This window comes from Sorex araneus, chromosome 10 (assembly GCF_027595985.1).
Source record: "Sorex araneus isolate mSorAra2 chromosome 10, mSorAra2.pri, whole genome shotgun sequence".
In the NCBI taxonomy this organism is placed as follows: domain Eukaryota; kingdom Metazoa; phylum Chordata; class Mammalia; order Eulipotyphla; family Soricidae; genus Sorex; species Sorex araneus.
In genome coordinates this window covers 49,103,297-49,124,119 of record NC_073311.1, presented here as the reverse complement: position 1 = coordinate 49,124,119, position 20,823 = coordinate 49,103,297, and the positions used below count along the sequence as shown (strand labels likewise).

The 20,823-nt window shown below is 52.8% G+C and overlaps 1 protein-coding gene across 2 annotated transcripts in view; it reads left to right on the top strand.

The window, feature by feature from the left end:
- SYN3 (synapsin III) overlaps positions 1-20,823 on the top strand; it is a 426,161-nt gene that overhangs the window by 15,182 nt on the left and 390,156 nt on the right. For both annotated transcript variants that reach the window (XM_055118195.1, XM_055118194.1), the window contains exon 2: positions 18,245-18,617. In XM_055118195.1, the coding sequence (XP_054974170.1) occupies positions 18,307-18,617 (311 nt within the window). In that variant the 5' untranslated portion in view covers positions 18,245-18,306. The remainder of the gene's footprint in view (positions 1-18,244; positions 18,618-20,823) is intronic.

Below are 20,823 nucleotides of genomic sequence, written 5' to 3'. Positions count from 1 at the left end.
CGCCTTGATCCATGGGACCCTAAAAAAGAGTCCGGGTAGGAAGGCCCTGCTCTCTCCTGGCTGGCTGGCGTCCAGATCTCAGCTGACCACCATCATGGGACCCTTCTGTACCCCTTGGCCTCAGCCACCACCCCCCAACCCAATGCCACATGCCAGAGTACCCGCCTTCCTTTAAGGATGGCCCAGCACTCGACTCTGTGGCCCGTTGCCGCCTGTGGACTGTGGGCCTGGGAGGTCCATCCCTTGGCTGCTGACCTCCCCACTGCACACAGTGGTCAGGGATCTTGGACACGCAAGCAGGGCTGCAGCTCTGGGAACACGACACAGGGGATCTGGTTCTGGATGTAAGGGGGACTCGCTCAGGAGCTGGGGGGTCGATGTCCCTGGAGACAGGAGGACCCCGGCAGTGGCCAGGCCCTGGGCAGGCCTTCAGGATGATGGTCAAGGATTCAGGCAGCGATTTGGGGGCAGGGGCTATGCTGGGAGACGTCCACATGGTTCAGGAAATCAACCCTGGACCTTGCACTGCTCAGATATTTGATTTTAGAGGTGATGTTTTCGTCTGACTTCAGGATTGGCTGGAGAGGACGGGTCCTCTAGGCTGTGTTTGGGTGTCTGTGGAGCAGAAGTGGGGACCCGGGGAGCCCCAGGAACTCTAGTCCTCATGGTTGGTTTTTAGTCAAACCAATAGAATGTTATCAGACCATTAGGATTTCTGGGCAGGAGAGATAGCAAAGGGGTGACGGTGCTGGCCTTGCATGCAGCGGAGCTTGGCACCACACATCACCCCCTTCTCCCGAGTCCTGCCTGGAGTGTAGAACCAGGAGTAAGTCCTGAGAAACAATAGGTGTGGCCCCAAAATGAGGGGGAGAGATACACACACACACACACACACAGAAAGAGAGACACACAGAGACAGAGAGAAAGAGACAGAGATAGAGAGACAGAGACAGAAAGAGAGACAGAGACAGAGAGAGAGAGAGAGAGAGAGAGAAGAAATCGGGGGTTCAGATAAAAAAAATCGAAATCAAAATTGTGACAATTTTTCCCCACGGTGTCATCTCAGAAACACTTTCCTTGGCCTGTCATCTGGGACTCTCGCAGATGTCCTTGTGTCTGAGAGTCTCATCTGGAGAAGTGCTTCTCAGAGTATGGCAGTGGGACCAATGCAGCACATCATCGGAACCGTTGAGAAGGCCCGTCAACGCAGATCCTGAGCCAATGTTCGGGCGTTGGTGCTGTGGGGGGGGGCGTGTGGGGGTGAGAGACGGAGCAAACTAATAGAGTCATCAGCATTGGTTCAGAGTGATTCTGAAGGACACTGGTACTCGCCTCCCCCAGCCCAGGATGCTGTGGGGTCAGTCAGGCCTCCCTGAAAAGGTGACACAGGACAGGGGTCAACTTTTTATTAGGAGGTCAGGACTTATTCCTGGCTCTGCACTCGGAGATCACTCCTCGTGATGCGTGTGTGTGGTTGGGGGGGAACCATATGGGATGCGGGGATTGAACCCGGGTTGGCTGCCTGCAAGGCAAGCACTCTCCTGACTGTGCCGTCTCTCTCTCTCTGGCAGGGAGGGGTGGGTGGGGTGTCAAGATGATGGTGAAGGACTTTACCCGGCCATGAGCAGAGCCACTCTGCCCAGAAGTGACCCTCACTCAGGAAAGGGACCAGAGTGGAAGACGTGACCATGGACGGGGGCCACTGCAGCCGGGGGAGGCGGGCATGGCCTTGCAGGGCAGTCTGGACACCGAGGGGTGGATCCCGGAGCTGCCCGGAGAGAGAACCGCGTGGCTCCACCACAGAACTGGGGAGGACCCAGAGCCAACGGGACTCTTGGGGCTGAAGTCCGCCTGGCATGAATACGGAGGCTTGAGGTGGACAGAGCTGCCCGCTCCCTGGCAAGGGCCGGCACACTGGGGGTCCCCACGAAGGACGCCCCTCTAGCTGGTCCTCTCCGGAGCAGTTCTGGGGGCTACCAAGGCACACCAGGTGCTGCTTGTTTGTGGGTGCCAACACATGAGATTCTGGACATCACTGAGTGACCCCTGACCCCGCAGGTGCCCCAGTCTGTGTTGGTTTGAATGTGACCCTCACACTGAGCATAGACTGGAAGTACATCGGCATGATTGTCAGGTCACATGGAGCCTGTGGGACCCCCCACCCCCACCCTGGTCCTGCCCGGAGCACTACTTCATGAGACTCTGGAAACCCTGGGATGCCCCACAGATACTTGCGGAGTTTTAAGCAAAATACTCCAACTTGCTAAATATTCATGAACTTAAAACTTAAACATGTGTCATGGTCCAAGGTTAATCCACTTCCCCCTTTATTATTCTGAGAGAAGGGGGAGGGGTTGTAGGTTCTTTTCCCCCTTTTTTGAATCACCGTGAGATGTAGTTACTAAGCTTTCATGTTTGAGTTTCAGTCCTACAGTGATCAAACGCCCATCCCTCCACCAGTGCACATTCTCCACCACCAATGTCCCCAGTATCCCTTCCCTCTTTCCCACCCTCCCCCTGCCTCCATGGCACACAATGTCCCCCAGACTCTCTCTCTACTTTGGGGCGTTATGGTTTGCAATACAGATACGGAGAGACCATCACATATGGTCCTTTATCTACTTTCAGCACGCATCTCCCATCCCGAACGATTCCTCCAACCACCTTTGACTTAGCGATGCTTTCTCCCCCAGCTCCTGAGGCAGGCTTCCATGGTTACAATTTTTTTTTAATCTTTCTTTTCTCTCTGTTGTTTGTGGGGCCCGAGCCAGGCTTGAAGCTTTGGTACTGTACTCAGGGGATCCTCCAATTCGAGGGGATGAGCCCCCCATATGCACCTGAAGCCAGCTCCTGCACCCTGCCCATTTCTGGTGGAACCCTCTCGGGCTGGGGAGGGTGAATTTGCACGCATGGGCGGATATCTCTCTCCACCCATAGGTCTCCCTTCACTGGGGCTTGTGGATGCAGGAACAACCTGCATCCAGACAAGTGAGGGTGGGGGGCGGCACCCTCCTTTCTTCCGGTGAGGAGAGGACAGCCCTGGGGGTCTGCCGCTCTGCAGATGCCTTTGACCTTTGCTTCAGGAAGTTACGCCGTTTCTCAGGCTCCCCTGTCTCCACCCCACCTGGACACATCAATATATGGATGAAGCTGGCCCAGGGGTTTCCATGAATATTTTAAACCGGCTCCTCAGGTGGGAGGGGCTCGGGCAGCTGTTGGTGCTGCCAGTGATGCTTCCTCCCGGGGGGAGTGGAAACCTCCCCAGGGGCCCTGAGTGCACGGCGCCAGGGAGGCGTTGGCTGGCCGTGTTCCCCCAGGAGGAGCTCACTGAAGAGGGGAGCACGGGCATCCCCTGGCGCCCGTCCGTGCTCTGCTCCGTGTCAGCCCCTGAGCCCAGAGCGACGCAGGCAGCCACCTTTAATGTTGTGACCCAGTGAGTCATTCCACTCCTGCTGTTGTATTTTATCGATTGTATTTGGTGGCAGGGGAGAATCACTCTGGGATCAGCATCCCCACGTGGCAGGGCTGGGGGACCGCAGCAGTGCTGAGATTCAGACCACATGTTTGGCAAGTGCCTTAACCATTGTGCTACCTTTCTGGCCCCCCTGCTGATTTTGGGGGGGGTTTGTTTTGGTGATAAGTCATTTGCTCATCATAGTTTTTTTTTTCTTAAAATTTTATCTGGATACTGTCACTGTTACTCATCAATTTGCTCATTGCTCATCAATTTGCTCGAGCGGGCACCAGTAACATCTCCATTGTGAGACTTGTGGCGATAGCACAGCAAGTAGGGTGTTTGCCTTGCACGTGGCCGGCCTGGGTTCGATTCCTCCGCCCCTCTCAGAGAGCCCAGCAAGCTACCGAGAGTATCCTGCCCGCACGGCAGAGCCTGGCAAGCTCCCCGTGGCGTATTCGATATGCCAAAAACAGTAACAAGTCTCACAATCTGGACACTGCAATGTGCAAAATTGTAGGGTTTCAGGTGTTTGACAGTCCCTTCACCCCATCACCCCCTTTCACCCCAGTCTCTCAACCCCTGCACTACTCACTGACAGATGTATTTTGAAGCATTTTTGCTGTGGGCTGGGCCCAGGCCTTCAGTCTTGTTGGTCCTAGTGTTTAGCTCTGTACAGGTTGCTCCTCCCTGCACCTCAGCGGCTCTCAGGGCCCCTGATTCATGCCTGTCTGTGACTTCCAGGCCTCCCGTCTTTGCTTCCCACACCATTTCCCTCTTTCCTTGGCATTTTTGCGTCTGCCCACTCCTGCTATGTGAAAGACGCTGAGCCAACACGTATGCCATGCCGTGACTCCTTCTGACATGCTCAGGCCTGGGCTACATCAGTCAGCAGGTCAGACAGTGATTCCTCTTGTATCTCCTCACATGCCATCAGAGGGGCAGCAAATGAACCTTCAGCAAGATGCAGGGGTGGAGGATGGGGCGGCTTGGAGACAGTACAGGCTCGGGGGGCAGCGGGGGCTGAGGGACCCATGGGCCAGAGTGAGGGAGAGCTGAGTTGCACACGCAGGGAGACACCGCACTGGGCTCTGTAGAACTTTCCACGGGATGAGAAGATGGGGAGAAGGACGCCCTCGACACAGCTGGTGGGAACAGAAATGGGGGCTGCCAATATGGACGGCAGAGGGGAGAAACGAGAAGAGCGAGAAGAGTTCCTACCAGAGGTTCCGTATGATCCAGTCACCCCTCGTCTGCTGCTTCCTGGAGAGATACAGAAACACTGATATAAGGGCGAGGTGTACCCCAAACCTGTTGCGGCCTTCTGCCCCATGTCCGAGAGGCAGAGTACCCTTCAGGTGAGTGGATAAAGGCGAGGTCTCTGAGCACTCCACCAGCTCTTGATGACAAGGGGAGGGCCTGTCCTTGGCCACCACGTGGACGGACCTAGTGAGGCAGGACAGAGGACAAAGGCAAACACTGTGAATCCCCTTGTGTGTGCAAGGTAAAGAGATACAGCAGATGACAGCAAAATAAAGCAAAAACCAGATCTTCAGCTCTGAGAATAACGTGATAAGCAGAAGGCGGGGGCGGGAGGCGGGTGGACAGACAGCAGGTGTCCCCCTGGACAGCTAACGCCGTGCAGACAGATGTGGCTTACAGTGCTGCCCATCTCATACCTACAGGATGTTTGGCACCAGTGCTTAACCAACAACAGAGAAATGAAAAACTCTGAGAAGCAATTTTGCATCAAGGGATAGAGTGGTTCTGTATTCCGGTTGTGTTGGGTGGGGGACGGGGGCATGTGGATATAGGAACCCTAGAACTCTGCTCCCAGCCCCGAGTCTCTTTGATTTTACGTTGACAACTTTACGTTGACAATCATGGAAGAATTTTGAAGAGATAGTCTAGTGGGTAGGGTGCTTGCCTTGCATGTGGCTGATCCGGGTTTGATCTCTGGTATCCTGAGCACTGCCAGGAGTAATCCCTGTGCCTGGGGTAAGCCCTGAGCACAGCTGGATCTGGCCCAGATCCCTCCCTTACCACCCCACCCCACTAAAACTGGGGAAAAATATTTTGGAAAGCACATTGGCGCTGCTCCAAGACCAGTATAGCAAGGAGGAGTCTCCCAGTTTGCAGGCCCGGAGCCTGCAGCAGGAGGAAGAGCTGGACCTCAAAGGCAGGACATTTCCCAGCCCCTCATGACAGCACAGAGACCCCTGCCGCCCAGCCTCTGCACTAATTTTACTGTCCCTCCCCCGGCCCCCATTCAGAGCCCCTCACAGCACAGCTGCTGGATGAGATGGCACATCCCTGCCCACCGCTGTTCTAGTTCGCATGTGTCAGGCCATTGCATCCTCACTGGGACCCTGCAGGGCAAGTGCTCTTAGACACTCTCATTTACAGGTGAGGGAGCTGAGAGGCTACAAACTTATCCAAGGTGGGGTGGAAAGAGAGGATGGCAGGTGAGGCCCTGCGGGGTCCCCGCGCTCCACCAGGAGTGATCATGGAGCAGAGCAGAAGTGATTCCCGAGCAGAGCAGGAGTGCTCCCCGAGCAGAGCAGAGGAATGATCATGGAGCAGAGCAGGAGTGATTCCTGAGCAGAGCAGGAGTGATCCCGGAGCAGAGCAGGAGTGGTCCCCGAGCAGAACAAGAGTGATCCCCGAGCAGAGCAGGAGTGATCCCGGAGCAGAACAGGAGTGATCCCCGAGCAGAGCATGAGTGATCCCCGAGCAGAGCAGGAGTGATCCCCGAGCAGAGCAGGAGTGATCCCGGAGCAGAGCAGGAGTGATCCCCGAGCAGAACAGGAGTGATCCCCGAGCAGAGCAGGAGTGATCCCTGAGCAGAGTCTGCTGTGGTGTCCAGCACTGGAGGACAGAGGCCAGGGCAGTTGTTGAGGGCTGGGGAATGAGTCTTGTTCTACACTTGAAAATTCCTTTTTCCCCTTTTCAGAAAGACAGGGATGTTTTCAGTCGAAGGCTCCCAAGTCATCGAGGGGAAGACACTCAGATTTCCTGTTACTCCCTTGATCCGCAGGAACACGGCCTCCCCCGGGATGGATCCCCCCTCCAGGGTCGCATCCATCACGACAGATGAACCTGTCTAGACACATCTGCCATCCTGTTGGTGATGCAGTGCAAGGCCCCGTCATCACAGCAGCACGGGGAGAGTTGTCAGCGTCCAGGTCATCCTCCTGTTCCACTGTGCATTCCCCTGGCCCCAGCCACCACCATCACGTCGCCTTCCCCGTTCGTTGGTCTTTTCTGAATGTCCTAGATTGGGACTATACAGAGTGGGGCTTTGCCAGCTGGGCTTCTTCACTAAGCGCGTGCATATTTCCTCCACGTGTGACAGGTCTTGCTTTTGGCACTGGATGTTTCTTCTCTGGGGCTCCTGACTTAACCATTCACTGACATGGGGTATCTCAGCTGTTTCTGCATTTTGGGCAACTATGCCTGAACATCCTACTTTAAACAGCCACGTGTGTGTTTTTGTCTGAAAGTTTTCAGCTTGTTGCGGGTAAATACCAAGGAGCAATACCAGTACGATGGCTGGATCCTAGGGCAAGGGTCTATTTTGCTTTGTATGGACCACCGGCTGTCTTCCACGGGCGACCGTCTCGTCTGCATTGCCCCCAGCTGCCGCTAAACGTGCCTGTTCCTCTGCTTCCTAGCCCGCCTTTGCTGCTGGCACTCACTCTGCATTCGGGCTGTTCCGCTAGGCGTGTGGTGTGTGTCTCACTGCTGTTTCAATTTGCATTTCTCTGATGATACAGATTGTGGAGAATCTTTTTATTTGCTTGTTTTCCATCTGCACAGATTCCTTGGGGACATGCCTCGTTAGATCTTTAGCCCGTGGAAAAAAATAATAGTATCCCGCGAGCCGGGAGTGTGGTAGAAGTGATGAGGTGGGGAAGGTGCCGTCACGGATGTTTGGAGGACAGAAAAGAGAACCGAGTGCCCGGGTGGCTGAGCAGGGCCAGGATTAAGGGGATTTCTGACTGAGGGAGTGAATGAATCAGGGTATTTTCAGGCAGACTTGGGGGATTGCCTCCTGAAGGCCACTTCGTGCCTGTGAAACCGGGAGGCCAGAGGTGTGCTGGCTCGGTCAGGCTGACCAGCTTCTCATCTTTCCTCAACAGCAGCTGTTGCCACACCATGTCCGTCGTACTGAGTCCATCCAGTTTCCCTTATCAATTTTTTATGATTTTTTTTGTGGGGGAGGGCTTTTTGGGTCACACCCAGTGATGCTCAGGGATTACTCCTGGCTCTGCACTCAGAAATGACTCCTGGAGGTGCTCAGGGGACCATATGGGATGCTGAGGATTGAACCCAGGTTGGCTGCATGCAAGGCAAATGCCCTCTCCACAGTGCTATCGCTCCGGCCTCTCCCTCACATTTTAAAATTATTTATTTGTTTTGGCATTTTGAATCACACCTGGCGATGCTCAGGGGTTACTCCTGGCTCAGCACTCAGGAATTGCTCCTGGCTGTGCACAGAGGGACCATATGGGATGCCGGGGATTGAACCCAGGTTGGCTACGGGCAAGGCAAACGCCTTTCCCTCTGTGCTATCAGGCCCCTTCCCTCACTTTGGTTTTAAAATTAATTTTGTTTTAATTGCCGTGATTCACAGTGCTTGCAATGACAGGGTTTCATGCCTGCAGCATTCCACCCCTCCTCCTCCACCAGAGTGATCATGTCCCTCCCCTGTTGACTTTCCCCAACCTGTTGCCTGTGATTGGCAGCTCCACCAGCCACTCAGACATCTCTGAGCATCTTTCCCCTCCCCTCTGTGGCCGTGGTGGGTTGCTGTAAGGACCAGGGGTCATGTGCCTGGCTGTGGTGCTCGCACCTCCTGGGTTGTTGTGGTCCTGGCCGGGCTTGGCTGTCTCATTAAGATGCTCCCACACTGGATCATGGTCCTTGCTGGGGGTCCCACACTTTTGATTCTCACTCATGTTTGGGGCACTCATACAACTGGCCATAGTGCTCACAGCCTGGCACGAGTGGGCTTGATCCCTGACCCTTAACACCACCAGGAGTGATCCCTGAGCCTAGAGCCAGGGGAGAAAGCTGAGCATCCCTCAGTGTGGCCCCAACACCACCACTCCTAATTACCTCGCAGCACGCATTGGCATTTGGGAAACCTTGTTTTACAGAGTCAGGCTGGTCTTGCAGGTGTTGCCACCTCTCAGAACAGCGTGAGACCCACAGTCATGAAGGAGATGGCACTCCTTAAAACAAATCCTCAAATTCTGGCGTGCTGTCGGGCTGACAACAGAGCATAAATTCTAATTGCCTCCTTTGACTGCTAGTAGATCCTTTCCCCCTAGCTTTAGTAGAATTCCAAAGTTCTAATTTTCAGTCAAGACCTCACATTTGATCATTGGTGACAAAAACTCTTGGCTGTTTTCCTTGGATAGACACTTCATTTGTTTTTTAAAAAGGGAATAGAAATATCTACCAGATGCATCCATCAGAAAAACAAGTGGATTGTCTGAGTAACTTTTTCTGGTAAGAGTAGTGACCTATGAACAAAGTGCTTAGTTCGGTTGCATTCCACTGAGCTCTCTCGTGGGATTCTCCCGAGCGATGCTTGTTAGCCCTGTGCTCATAAACACCTGATGTACACACATTTGTGGTACGGGGGGGTCCCAAACTTTACCTTGTTGCATGTGGGTAACACCAGGAATCAAATTCATGACCTCTGGCTTGCAAAACGGGAATTTATAGCCACAGAGCCACTCCCCATTCAGGAAAGTCTTCCTCTGAGCTATAACCTCCAAAACCTCACTGTTTCACTCTCACTGTCATTCCTTTGCTCATCGATTTGCTCAAGCGGGCACCAGTAACGTCTCCATTGTGAGACTTGATGTTACCGTTTTTGGCATATCGAATTTACCACAGGTAGCTTGCCAGGCTCTGTCGTGCAGGCGGGATACTCTGGGTAGCTTGCCGGGCTCTCTGAGGACAGAAGAATCAAACCCGGGTCGGCCGCATGCAAGGCAAACGCCCTACTTGTGCAATCGCTCCAGCCCCTCCAAAACTTAAGCCTGCAAAATGATTTGATCTAGAGTTTTTGGTTTCGGATTTTTTTTGTTTGGAATGGTCATTCCTGCCCTCTGGTGGCCATAGGTGGTGTAGCATGTGGCTGAATATCTTCCTGCCCTTAATTTCGCTTCCTGTCCTGCTCGCATCCCTCCCAGCATCATCATATTAAATTTGTCACTGAAGTGAGTGTATAGAGGCACAAAGCGTAAATGACTCCCGGAGGGAGAAATCACATGATTCCCCTCCCTGCCGTCACACCTGAGGACCACAGTGGCTGCCAGGACCTCCTGATGGTCTCCGTGACCTTTTGTGCTTTCCCCATTCACTCATTTTTTTTTTTATCATTATTGTTATTGAATCACCAGGAGACACAGTTACAAAGCTTTCACATTTGAGTTTCAGTCATACAATGACCAAACACCCATCCCTCCACCAGTGCATGTTCACCAGCACTGTCCCCAATATATCTCTCCCACCCGCCCCCCCATCCCAACCCTCCCCCTGCCTCTGTGGCAGACAATGTCCCCCATACTCGCTCTCTACTTTGGGCATTGTGGTTTGCAATACAGATAGTGAGGGTCTATCCCTTTTGGTCCTTTATCCACTGTCAGCACACATCTCCCCTCCCGAGCGATCCCTCCAACCGTCATTGACTTAGTGATCCCTTCTCTGCCCCAGCTGCCTTCTCCCCCAGTTCATGAGTCAGGCTTCCAACTATGGAGCAGTATTCCTGGCCCTTGTGTCTACTGGCCTTGGGAGTCAGTCTCATATTGTGTTATTCTATATTCCACAATGAGTGCAGTCCTTCTATGTCTGTCCTTCTCTTCCTGACTCATTTCACTGAGCATGATACTCTCCACGACCGTCCACTATAAGCAAATTTTTCATGACTTCCTCTTTCCTAACAGCTGCATAGTACTCCATAGTACCACAGTTTCATTAACCAGTTGTCTGTTCTCGGGCACTCACTCCCACTCACTCTTGCCTACGAGCAGCTCCAACAGTTGTGTTCTGCAAAGCGGCCAGACTGCATTGTGCCCCCCCCGTCTTACCGACTTCTCTCCTAATGCTGACACTCTGGTTACAGTCCAAATTCCCCTAGTGTGATCTGGCCCCTGACTACATTTCTAAACATTTTCGGATGGAAATCTTCTAGTCTCCTGCCGTTTTTCAGGCATGCCTGGCTCTCTCCTGCCCCTGGGCCTTTGCATGAGCTCTTTTGCTTCCCTTCACCCCACAGGACTTATTTTAGAGGTCACCCCTCAGAGTGGCCTGCCCTAATTATCCTATCTCAAGAAGTCCTTTCGGGGGTAAAGGGGGTGGAGAGATAGTCCAGCAGTTAGGGCACTTGCCTTGCACACAGCTGACCCCAATTTGACCCTCAGTTCCAGCCCCAGCACTGCAGCTGGTCTGAGTCCTGCCAAGTGTAATTCCTGAGCACAGAGTAAGGAGTCAGCCCTGAGTGCTGCTCTGTGTGGCCCCAAACCAAAGCAAAGCAAACATGTCCTAGAGAGGATGTTCACCTCTTCAATGGCAGTCTTGGGATGCTCCTTGGCCCTGCCTGCAGCCCAGGTGATTGTTTAATCGCCCACCTCCCTGGCCCCGACTCTCGGCTCTCCTGGAGCCAGCCGGGAGCAGACGGACAGGAGGAGACTTGGGCCGACAGTGGAGTTGGGCAAGGGCTCTCATGGCGGTTCTCGTGAAGGTGGGGGATTCCCGGCCGCAAAAGCTCAACCCTGAGCTCCTATTTGGTCCTCTCTGACTCTGCTGCTAAGTTTGCTGCCCAGTCAGAGTCAGGGCCAGGCACGTGGCTCCGTGCAGCACCGAGGAAAAGGGAAAAAAGAGGACTCAGTCCCACTCACACGCCACTGCATGTGATAAACGCAGACTCGCACTGAGGATCGTCACAATCCTGGTGTCGAAGATCGAAAAGAAGCTGGCTGGGGTTCCTGAAGAACAGCGGGGCGTCCAGTGGAATCGGGAGGGGATTGGAGCCCTGGACTGAGGGGTCAGCAACCACGATGTGAAATCCACCCCGCACGGCTCTTCCCCGCCAGCACCTGGCAGCTCACGAGGCCGCCAGCAGAACGGGAGCAGAGAGCTGCAGTTCCATCGGGCTGACAAGCCAGAGGACGGAGTGCAGATGGATAGACAGACGGATGATGGCGTGGCTGGAAAGGAGGACGTCTGCAGAGGTGTCCCTGGGCGTGGCCACCAGAGGTCCGTGGCAGCCTCGGTGGTGAAAATGTCCTGTAGCACAGCGTCCGCCTCCGCCCACGCCTCCGCCCACGCGCGCCCCTCCCACTCGCCCGAGATCACGGTCCACTGCACTCCCTGCTTGCAAATCATCCTGCAAAATCAGCTTCGCAGCGGGGGAGCCTGATTTACAACAGCCTAATTGGTGCTCAGAGAGCCTTAGCTGCACACAGCAGCACGCGCATTCTTTCCCAGAGTAAATGGGACATTCATCAAGATAGCGCACTCCGAGCCACCGCATTCATCTCAATAAGTGTCAGCGATATCGGGGATTAGGATTTTATAGACTATGTTCATTAATCATAAGCCGATCAGATGGAGAACAATAAAGTATCTCCGAGAGCTCAAGAATTGGAAAACTAGACATGGAGTGGGGGGCATTGTTTTTGTGGTTTTTGGTTGGGGGGCTGCATGCAGTAGTTCTCGGGGCTTCTTCCAGTCTGGATATTCAGGGATCACTCCTAGTGGGGCTCAGAGGACTGTATGTCGCAGCGGGGATTCACTCTGGGTAAACTGTTTGCAGGCCGGGTGGGCTTGCCCGCTGTACTATTTCTCTGACTTTTTGGTAGGTTTTGACATGTATCCAAAAAAGAATCACAAATAAATTCATAAAAATTAGAGAAGAGTGGCTGGAGCAATAGTATAGCAGGTAGAGAGTTTGCCTTGCACGTGGAAGACCCAGGTTCGACTCCCAGCATCCCATATGGTTCCCCAAGCACTGCCAGGAGTAATCCCTGTGCATCACTGGGTATGACCCCCAAAAAATATTAGAGATGAATGATAAGGAAAATACCACATGAATAATTCTGAGGTACAGCTAAAGCAATACATTAGTAGGAATGCATTGTTTTCAATGTCTATATTGGACAAGAAGAAAGACTTGAAGATCTGTGTTTCCTAGGGCCAGAGAGATAATACAGCAGGTAGGGCGCGCACTTGCATGAAGCTGACCCAGGTTTGATCCCCGCTTAGAGAGTTCCAGTTCCCGCCAGGAGTGTTTCCTAAGTACAGAGCCAGGACGAAGCCCTGAGCACCACCAGGTGTGGCAGAAAAAACAAAACAGTATCATAATAAAAATTAAAATTATGATTTCACTTTCATCTTGCGTATCTAGAAAATGAAACCCTTAAGTTCAAAGTAATGAGTAAAAAAATGATAAGGAGAATATATCAAGAGGGACTTTTTTTTTTTTTTTTTGCTTTTTGGGTCACACCTGGCAATGCACAGGGGTTACTCCTGGCTTTGCACTCAGGAATTACCCTGGTCATGTTCAGGGGACCATATGGGACGCTGGGATTTGAACCCGGGTCGGCCGCGTGCAAGGCAAATGCCCTACCCGCTGTGCTATCTCTCCAGCCCCATCAAGAGGGACATTTTTTACAGAAAATAATAGATGAACTTGAACAAGCTGTTAGCTGAACTCTCTAAAGGTCAACAGGAGAGACAAGGAGACAGGAGAGGGGGTTGGGTGTTGCCTTGCATGCTGCTGACCTGGGCTGAGCCCTGGCACAGTGTAAGATAATCCCCAAGCACCACCAGAAGCCCTGGGCATCACCAAATGTAGCCTCAGAAATAATACTAATACAGGAACCAGGGAGGTGATGCAAAGGTCCCCCACATGCTTTGTATGGGGGAGCTCAAGAGTCTATCTATAGTCCTACTCAGTGTCAACCCTTGAGCACTATGCTGAGAGTAACTCTGGAGCATCAACAGGTGCAAGTCCCCAAACAGAACAAGATATTCAAAAGACAATATCGAAGCTGGAGAGGTCATACAGCAAGTATGGTGCTTGCCTTGCACACATCCAAACTTGGTTCAATCCCCAGCACTACAGGTGTCCTCCTGAGCACCCCAGGAGTAACCCCAGAGCACAGAGCTAGGAGTAATCCTCAACATTGCCCCCTCAAAAATAAACAACAGGAAGATGAACACAATCTATAAATTTCTTTTTGTTATTGTTGGTTTTGTTTGTTTGTTTGTTTTTGGGTCACACTTGATAATGCTTAGGGGTTACTCCTGGCTCTGCACTCAGGAATTACTCCTGGTGGTGCTTGGGGACTCTATGGGATTCTGGGAATCCAGGTTAGGTGCATACAAGGCAAATACCCTATCTGCTGTACTATCGTTCTGGCCCCTCGATGTATTTCTAGAAAAGCTGTTAATTAAAAAGAAAGAACATGTAAATTACTAGTATCTTACATAAAATGGTCTTCAGAATCTTAAAAAAATTTTAAAACTTAAGAGTAGTTTTGCCAATAAATGTGGCAACGAAAATAAAATAGGCAAATAGAATCACAGAGAGCAAATACTTAAATAACTGAGAACATGAACAGACTCATCGAGAATTTGAATTCATCCCACACTGGTGAAGAGATGGGTATTGGAGCATCCTCTGACTGAAGCCCAATCACAAACAACTTTGTAACTGTGTATCTCCTGGTGGTTCACTTAAAGGAAAATATTTTTAAAGAGTTTGAGTTCATTATTAAGATCTTCCCCCCAAATCAGTCCAGATGGCTTTGCTATTGAATTCTGCCAGTTATTTAAGAAAAATACAAGTATTGTTTGAACTCTTTTAGAAAATAGAAAGGATTGAAATGTTTTCTGGCATATTTTATGAGACCAACACTGCCCTACCAAAGCAGGCAACAAAAGAAAAATAGTTCTGGGGCTGGAAAGATGTTCAACTGACTGAGCACAGACTGTGTGAGGAAGGCCCAAGTTTTCTCCCCAGCACTACATGGTCCCCTGAGCATCACTCAGAGCAACTCCTGAGCAGGAAACCAGGAGTAACCCCTGAGCATCACCAGGTGTGGTTCAAAACAGCCAAAAAGACCAATGTTTCTCAGGAACATTAAAATGTTTAAACAATGATCAAATTAATCTGACATTTTTTGGAAAGATGACTCACTAAAACGTGAGATTTCTGCTGGAAAACTCAGTTATGCGGGTTTAGTGATTGAAATCTCCAGGATCTCACCAAGTTGGAAGTGAGCACCTTCCCCCCATCTCCCTGTGCTTCCAGAAGCCTGGCAGTCACACCCACGAACTGCCTTTGGCGCCACATAAGCTCATTAACAGCCATGATCCTGAGACTCACAAATAAATTCCAGAAGAGAGCAACATACTGCAGAGATGCCCCCAGGCCCCAAAGTCACCACCCAGTTAAAAATCTAACTCCAGCTATATCACCCTATTTAAAATTCTAGAATTCCTAGAGCAACAACTCATACTGATGCCCCCACATTTGATCGGGTATAAAGTAGAAGGCAACCCATCTCAATAAAAAAAAAAACCTAAAAATTAGCTCACAAGGCTTAACCTGTCACAACATGTTAGTAATCTCTTATACAAGGGCTTGGTGGCTCCAGAGTGAGAGACAACAATCTTCACACACTTTCCTCCCAGGGAACTTATTTAGATCATGTTTAGCATAATATTCACAATAAGCAGTACAAAATAAGTTATTTAGGACCTGCTTTGGCGGCAGGTTCGGGTGGTGGTGGGAAAATTTAAATAATGGTGGTGGGAAGGTGTAACAGTGGTGGGATTGGTGTTGTAACATTGAATATAATAAATTATTGTCAACAACTTTATAAAAATAAAATTAAGAAAGTGAAAAAAAAGTGAGACTTCTCAGGAATGCAAGGTTAGTTTAACCTCTGAAGATCAATCTGGATAGTTCACAACATTATTTGATCATTGGCCACAATGAAATGTTTTTTTTTTTTACCATAATCTCCTCAGTAGATCTGAGAGTTATTCTGATGAGCACCACATTCCTGATCAGGAGGAAAATAAAATATCTGGCCAGAGGAATTGTTCAGGAATTTTTCACCTTACAAAAATGTGGTCATGAGTTCAAACCTCTGGTGTCTTATGTATGCCAAGAGTAAGTCTGGTGATCTGCTGTTGTACCACAGCTAGGTGTGTGTGTGTGTGTGTGTGTGTGTGTGTGTGTGTGTGTGTGAGAGAGAGAGAGAGAGAGAGAGAGAGAGAGAGAGAGAGACAGAGAGAGAGACAGAGACAGAGAGAGCTCAAAGAGAAGTGCAACCTGGAGAACACGGCTAAAAGGGTATGTAGGAGCCAGTGTGATAGTACAGCAAGTAGGGAACTTCCCCTGTACGCAGCTCACCTGGGTTTGATCCCTGGAGCCACATATGGTCCCCAAAGTCCCGGCAGGAGTGATCCTTGAGTACAGAGCACGAGGATGTGGCCTAAAACAAAAACAAAAAGTTGTGTGAGCACCATGGTCAGGAAGTGTCTCCTCTGAGGAGCATACAGGGAGCACCACAGCCATATAACCTGTGTACCTCAAGTAAGAGTGTGAGGGGATGATAGTACAGTGAGAAAGGCATTTTCCTTGTACACTGCTGACCCAAGTTCAGTCCCCAGCACCCCATGTGGCCCCTGAGCCCTGCCAGGAGTAATTCCTGAGTGCAGAGCCAAGAGTAAGCCCTGAGCACCCCTGGGTGTAGTCCCAAAACCAAACAAAACAAAACCAGTAAGAGCATGAGCCTAGGCCTAGAAAAGTGGATCCGTGATTAGTGTTTTTTTGCAGGTAGGAAGTCTGGGTTTGATCCCTAGCACCAAATGGTTCCTCAGGCACAGACACCCTCCTGACTAAGGGTAGGAACCCAGCAAGCATGAGTGCGAACATCATAGCTAGCAGCATGCAAAACTCAGTGAGCACTGTGGTTAAGAGTGCGGGCACCACAGCCTCAGGGAAGCACCGCAGCTGGGTGTGTGCAGTTCCCCAGGCTGGCCTTTGCAAGGAAAGACAGAGGGGAGAGAGAGGAGGAGGAGGTAGAGGAGAAATGCTCTATCCAAGACTGGGAGAAAATGTTCCAATATGCATCTGAACAGCAACTACGAGCAAATGGTCACAATCGCAGACAGTCTCCCTTCTTAAATGCAGGCCTCAAGCTTGAACAGTCACATGTCACCAAGAATCTCTCAGTCACCAGTAACCCGCCAGAGTTACTTATTCATCTTGTTTTCTTAAAAAAAAAAAAGAAAGAAAGAAATGAAAGCACAGTGAGGTACTATGTTATCCCCACTAGAACGACCCAGATTAAACAGGCAGCAGCTAAACGTTGCTGAGACTCAGCGCTGCTAGAATTCTCAAAGGAAGTTCACAAAATCGCTGCTGTGGGAACGTTTAAACTGTTTCTGTCGACCTCCATCTACCCGACGCCCCGCCAAACTCTTTCCCTCAGACACTGTCTCCTCCCCTCGGCTCTCCTCTGCGCCGCTCCCCTCCCTTTCCCTTCCCTCCTCACCACACCTCTTCACAGAAGTGCTTAGATGCGTCCATCCAGCAGACGCGTCCATCCCTCCTGCCGCCTCCCCCGTGTGCCAGTCAGCTGTCGCTGTCGCTCAGTCAGCACAGCCCGAGACACAGTGCTCCTGGGCGCTGCATCTTCCCCGTCCCGTCTACTCCCTGGCCCCGCCTCTGGCAACCACCAACCCGTTGGTTCCCTGTCTCTGTGGGTTTGGCGTCTGAGTGTGACCGCCCAGGTCTGATGTCTCCGTTCCTCATGCCCTTGGCACCGTTCCTGTCAGGTCAGTCAACAAACACCAACAAACATCAACCAAACACCAACGTCCTTGGGCACCACCGAAATGCGCTGTCCCATTGGGCATGGCGTCCTTCCTCCAACCCCTCGGGGGGCGCGAATCCCACCTCATGGCCCTGGGCCCATCTCCCCACACTACCACATAGGGGGAAGGTGAGGCTTCAGCATGTGAATTGGGGTGCGGAGAGGGGGTTGGTGTGGGGGAGAAGAGGTTTAGCTCTGTCCATGCCAGTCGGATCAAGTGAGCCCGTGTGTGTCTGTGTGCGGGCAGCGTTTATTTATTTATTTTACTTTCAATGCCCTTCTGAGATAGAATTGAAGCTCAGGGTCCCATTCCAGAAAAGTCAGGTAAAGGGAAAAGTAAAGAAAATAATTTTGCACGTCATGCCCCCCGATGCCCTTGGTCCTGGTCAGTGAACAGACTCACGGGGTTTTCCACATTTATCCCGGCTTCTGTGGGCTTCCAGTCCTGTGTCTGTCACCTGGGGCAGGGTCCTTGTTCGCTACACCCCAGGGGAGCCCTGTGTGGCTCTAGTCCCCTTGCAGACCCCTCCTCTGTGTCGTCTCCCTCCCCGCTGAGGTGCCAAGGAGTGGGTGTGCTGAGCTTTATGGACTCACCCGCCGTGACTGGCTAGCGGGCCCCTTGGGCAGCCTCCCTGGTGCCCAGCGGGCTGACCCGAGGCACGTCTGTGGTGCCTGCTCTGTTCTCAGCTCCCTGCGGGAGGACGGCAGAGCGTGAATTCCCGCTCACAGGGGGAGCACTAAGGTCCCGGGCCGGAGTCTTTCCCCCAAGTCTTGCACCCCGTGGTGCTGTCCCAGCTGACCCGTTTGCCCCGTCCGTGCTGTGCTGGGTGCGAGTCCCGCTAACGTGTGTGTCCCCCCCACCGCCTTGTCTCTGCAGCCCAGCAGGACTCCCCCGGTTCTCCGGGCCGACACCCCGTGCAGCGCCGCCCGACCCCAGCCATGAACTTCCTCCGGCGCCGCCTGTCGGACAGCAGCTTCGTGGCCAACCTGCCCAACGGCTACATGGGCGACCTGCAGCGGCCCGACAGCTCCACCAGCTCCCCCGCCTCCCCCGCCATGGAGCGGCGCCGCCCGCAGCCCCTGGCCGCCTCCTTCTCCTCGCCGGGCTCCAGCCTCTTCAGCTCCTTCTCCAGCGCCATGAAGCCCACCTCGCCCGCCCCGGCGGGGCTGGTGGAGCCCCCGGGCCCTGCCACGCCCGTGGTGCAGAGGCCCCGGGTCCTGCTGGTCATCGATGACGCCCATACGGACTGGTAAGCGGGGACCTGCGGGTGACCCAGCGGGGGGCGCAAAGCGGGGGGCCTGGGCTCTGCACGCACATGGTGGGGGTGGGGGGAAAGAGAGACAGAGACAAGAGACAGAGATAGGAAGAGACAGAGAGACAGATGGACTGAGAGACTGAGAGAAAGGGAGGCAGAAGAGAGAGAGAGAGAGGACCTTGAGAGAGAGACAGAGACAGAGAGGCAGAGAGAGGGGAAGGGAGAGAGAGGGAAAGAGAGAGAGGGGGAGGGAGAGAGAGTGAGAGAGAGCCTTGAGAGAGAGAGGGATAGGGAGAGAGAGAGACAGAGAGACAGAGAGGCAGAGACAGAAGAAGGGAGAGAGAGGGAGAGAGAGACAGAGACAGAAGGAGGGAGAGAGAGACAGACAGATAGAGACAGAGACAGAGTAAGGGAGAGAGAGGGAGAGACAGAGAGAGATAGAGACAGAGACAGAAATAGAAAGAGACAGAGCCGATGGCTGTCGCCTTATTGCCGGATACACACATGCTTTATAGAGGGTCTCGGCTTATTGCCGGATACACACATGCTTTATAGAGGGTCTCTTTCTTTCAAATAGAAAGGGAGAGAGAGGGATTGAGGACCTTAAGAGAGAGAGGGATAGGGAGAGAGAGAAAGAGAGAGAGGGAGAGAGAGACAGAGATAGAGAGACAGAGACAGAGGAAGGGCGAGAGAGGGAGAGAGGACCTTAAGAGAGAGAGGGATAGGGAGAGAGGGAAAGAGAAAGAGAGAGGGAAAGAGAGACAGAGATAGAGAGACAGAGACAGAGGAAGGGAGAGAGAGGGAGAGAGGACCTTAAGAGAGAGAGGGATAGGGAGAGAGAGAAAGAGAGAGAGGGAGAGAGACAGAGATAGAGAGACAGAGACAGAGGAAGGGCGAGAGAGGGAGAGAGGACCTCGAGGGGCCCGGGGCAGGGTGTGAAACCTGTTGGGGAACCACTTCCCCCAGCGCACCTGGACATGTGATGCACCGGGTCGAGGCGGACGTGGGGTGACGGGTGACGGGCGTGGGGAGAGACACCCTTCAGGAGCCGCCGATGGCTGTCGCCTTATTGCCGGATACACACATGCTTTACAGAGGGTCTCGGCTCACAAGAAAGTCCCGTCACATGCAGTTGAGCATTCTTGGCCTGTCACCTCTCCCACTCTGCTGTGCCCAATCCCAGTCAGGGCTGGAGGCTGCAGTTGGGATGACTTGCTAAGCATACGTGACCATTTCTGCATCTAGGACGCACGTAACTAGCAGGTCGAGTGAGGCTCAAGGCTGGACCCCTGGTGCCGGCTGGCACCCTGCTCTTGCCGCTTTGCCCACATACTCCCTCTTTCGAGGCTTCGCTTCAGGGCCGCTTTGCCAAGTCGGGTCTTGTCTGTCCCAGTGCCCGTCACCGTGCGCCACAGAAACCACCCATGGGGAAGAAGATGGGCTTCCCCAGTGCTGGGGACCGGGTACTTCCACTGAGTCCCACTATGCCTCCCACAGTGCCTCTCCCAGTGCCCAAATCCCAGAGCTCGGGAAACTAGAAAAGTCCTGGGCTAACCAAGGTGGGGCTCATATTCCTCCCCTTCCGGGGGCTTGTTGGGTGGGTGTCGCTATCCCACAGAGCGGGGTGCTGTTCCCTGCCTGCCAGGAGCGCGGCAGGGACGAGTCGGCTGAGAAAGGCAGATGAAAGTGCCGGACCTGGGCAGCGGGGCAGTGGCCTGGCCTCTTCCAACACCGGCTCTCCTGCCCCCACTGCAAGTGTGGGAACGGCCTCAGCGCGCCCGGCCCAGGTTGGGCTGAGTCACACAGGGGCACTGGGTACACTGACCATGCATCATGTCTCAGCCCCGGGGTAGGGGTTCGTTATATGGGTTCGGTCTGCCAAGGTGAAAGCTCTCTCAGGACTCGTGGCGACTGTCTCCCCCGGGGTATGGCCTCTGTGCCAAGCAAGTGTCCTACCCGCTGTCCTGTCTCTCCAGCCCCGAGACGGTGATTGTTGCTTCCACACCCAGTCGTGCTCAGAGCTTACTCCTGGCTCTGTACTCAAGGATGACTCTGGGGGTGGCAGTGGTGGGGGGGGCGTTGGGAGTCTAACCCAGGTGACGGCATGCATAGCGGCTATCCTCCGCGCAGTGTTCTCTCTCCTGCCCTTTGCTGTGTATTCACACAGGTTACTGTGACTTTCTGTGCGGCTCTAATTGTC